The sequence below is a fragment of the Topomyia yanbarensis genome, chromosome 3 (assembly GCF_030247195.1).
Source record: "Topomyia yanbarensis strain Yona2022 chromosome 3, ASM3024719v1, whole genome shotgun sequence".
NCBI classification, from domain to species: domain Eukaryota; kingdom Metazoa; phylum Arthropoda; class Insecta; order Diptera; family Culicidae; genus Topomyia; species Topomyia yanbarensis.
Window position 1 is genome coordinate 111,038,965 of NC_080672.1, and position 2,738 is coordinate 111,041,702.

At 39.7% G+C, this 2,738-nt stretch overlaps 1 protein-coding gene across 1 annotated transcript; it reads left to right on the forward strand.

The window, feature by feature from the left end:
- Positions 1-637: 637 nt before the first annotated feature.
- Positions 638-1,210, forward strand: LOC131693202 (NPC intracellular cholesterol transporter 2-like). The gene is made up of 2 exons (XM_058980838.1): positions 638-876; positions 942-1,210. Exons 1-2 carry the CDS (start codon positions 687-689, stop codon positions 1,208-1,210), a joined length of 459 nt encoding a protein of 152 aa, XP_058836821.1. The 5' UTR covers positions 638-686.
- Positions 1,211-2,738: the final 1,528 nt, after the last annotated feature.

The following is a 2,738-nucleotide window of genomic DNA, read 5'->3' on the forward strand; positions in this document are numbered from 1 at the left end:
TCGTACGATTTTTGATACTTCCATTAAGTGCATCGAATTCAACTTAATTTTCAATCAATTTTTTTCAAGCTTGGTCTGTTTACAAGCGTATTGATTAACATGTTTAAATTTCATTTTTTTTTTGTGTTTAGCTTTTTTTGACCATGAGTCTTTTACATTTAAAATGAATAACTATTAATAGAGAAAATAATAAAAAAGGGCAACGATTGTAAATCCAATTTAATATCATGTGTTTTTTTGCTAGTGCTACGATAGTTAGTTTGCTTAAACTAATCGCAGTGTTTGTTTACGGAATTTTCGTTGCTCCCTGAACAGCAAGTATGAACAAAGGTTTGTGATTCAGCTGAAGATGTTAAAAGTTTAATATGTGTGAACAAAAAATGCTGGTTCTAAATGGGTTAAGTCATGCCTATTTTGGAAACAAAAATTTCCATCAAGTATCTATACAATCTCTACAGGTGTTTTGCTTCCAAATCGTAATGATTTAAAACAATAAAAGCTAAATTCTCAAGCCAGCTATCGATTGCTCATTTCGATTACATTGCTTAAAAATAACAAGTTGTTGAACAACTTGCTTTATATATAAATTAAAATAGCCCATCGCTAGGAAACCAGTACCTTGTTTAGACTCCCCTAGAACAGGCCTTCCTGGAATTATTCCCGAAACATTTTCGTTTAGTATCACGATGTTCCGAAAACTTCTCACGATTGCTTTCCTCCCAGCCATAGTTCTAGCGGGCGGCGATGTCGTTGCAACGAGAGCCTGTTCCGAGGGTCGTCCGGTTCCGCAAGAAGTACGTGTAGACAATTGTCCTTCGGTGCCCTGTGAACTTCCCCGCGGAGCGGACGCTAACATGGAGATGGATTTTCAGGCTCGTACGTATTTATAAAATATTCTTCTGCATTCATAGCAAAATACATGTTGACAAACTTGTACCCAGCGTTCGACGCCACTACGCTGACAACCAGGATCATGGCCACCGCCTTGGGAGTGACGGGTCCGTTCGAACTTCCAGCCGATCGTGCCCGTGCTTGTGATTGGTTGATTGGCTCGCAGTGTCCCGTTTCGCAGGGTGAAGATGTGACGTACAACCTGCAAATGCCAGTGCTCAGGATTTATCCCCGCATCAGCTTGACCATCGAAGTGAGCCTGGTTGACGAGGAACAGCGAACCCATGCGTGCTTCGAACTGGATGCTCGCGTCGTTTAGGATCAATTGGTATGCAAATAATTTCCGAATACTATGTAGGATACCGTTCAAGTAATAAATTTAACTCAGTCGAATCTACTGAAAGTCTGTTTTATTAAAGTTGGGCCAGAGAAAAATAATTTGAAAAATAAATTATAATTCATTAAACTCGTTGGAAATGCTCAAGCTATACAACTAGTCAAGTCACTCCCAGGTGAACTGCCTTCGGCCATTCGAATCGCTTTATCATCTCCGAGATTAAGATGAAATTTGCTGTGACTGGCCAATCGTGATTGTGCAAGAAAAGTTGTTTTTTCTCCTACTAGCTCGAGAGCAATAAGATTAATGAACGAAACTTGTCTTCCCGCGATTTATACAGCGATACTGCGAGCTGGTCAAAAAATATCCAGGAATGTTAGGCTTATTTTTGCATTTATTCCAAATGTATTCCCCAAAACGCCTTCCCGAAATATACGCGAACAGCGTTTCAAGCAATTTGCTGATCCGATTACCGGTGATAAAAAGAGTTATAAGAACGTTTTATTTGCAACGTTTGTCTCATGTAGAACCTGATTTTAAATCATCGTTATCACCAGCGATTATCGGCCATCAACTGGTAGACTGATGAGACTAGAGTGTCATTCACCCACCAAAGTTGGTTGGTGGGCAGTCACGGAAGTGGGAAACACCAAAAGAGTAGTCTGAAATTTAAAACACTTAGCAACCAAGAAAGTTGAGAACAGGGGCCAAGTCCGTTACGCATTTCTTAATGTTACCAATAGTTATTTTGATTCACCACCTTTGAAGATTGCGAAGGCACCACTGGCGTGTGTATGAAACAGTGTCACCGTCGACGAACAGCGTCTTAGCATCTTTTTAATTTCCTAATCGCCTTACCAGCAATTTTGCGACCGGTTTACAATCAACATCCAAAGCTTATCGATTCCAATGAGATTCATTGGGAGCTTTACTAAAACCATATTTATGATATTGTGCCTACAGCAGTGCAGTGTGCAGCGGTCAATCATTCTGCGGTTTGGCTGGCATCAACATCATCTGATTGAGGGTCGATTTCTCCAACCTCGTTTATGTTTTAAGGTTGGACAGAGAAAGGGTAAAATTCGCAAACGAAAAAAGCAGTTTTTTTCCACACCGTATGTCAGATCTTCATAAAAATTAATCAGCAGTACTGTAACAACATTCTACATACGCTGATTGATTTTTATGAAGATCTGACATACGGTGTGGAAAAAAAAACTGCTTTTTTCGTTTGCGAATTTTGCGCATTCTCTGTCCAACCTTAAACCACCGATAAAGGTGCGTTGAACATGGCTTAAAGGTTAAGTGAGGGTGAAAAAATCGACCTCCAATGTACTAGAATATAACTGCAAACCATTGTTTTTTTGCATTGCCTAACAGAGCAGAGCCCCAGCCAGAAAGGATAGGATCGAAATGTATATTTCAATGATTTAATCCCCTAAAGGAAACTGCCCAGAATTTAATGAGGAATTCCACGAAGATCCGTTCGAAAATATTTAAAATCGTTCCC

Bases quoted from the DNA above. Each gene is read 5' to 3' on its own strand.
- LOC131693202 (XM_058980838.1), top strand. From the start codon at position 687: ATGTTCCGAAAACTTCTCACGATTGCTTTCCTCCCAGCCATAGTTCTA. The intron at 877-941 runs GTACGTATTTAT...ACTTGTACCCAG, and splicing joins GGAGATGGATTTTCAGGCTC to CGTTCGACGCCACTACGCTG.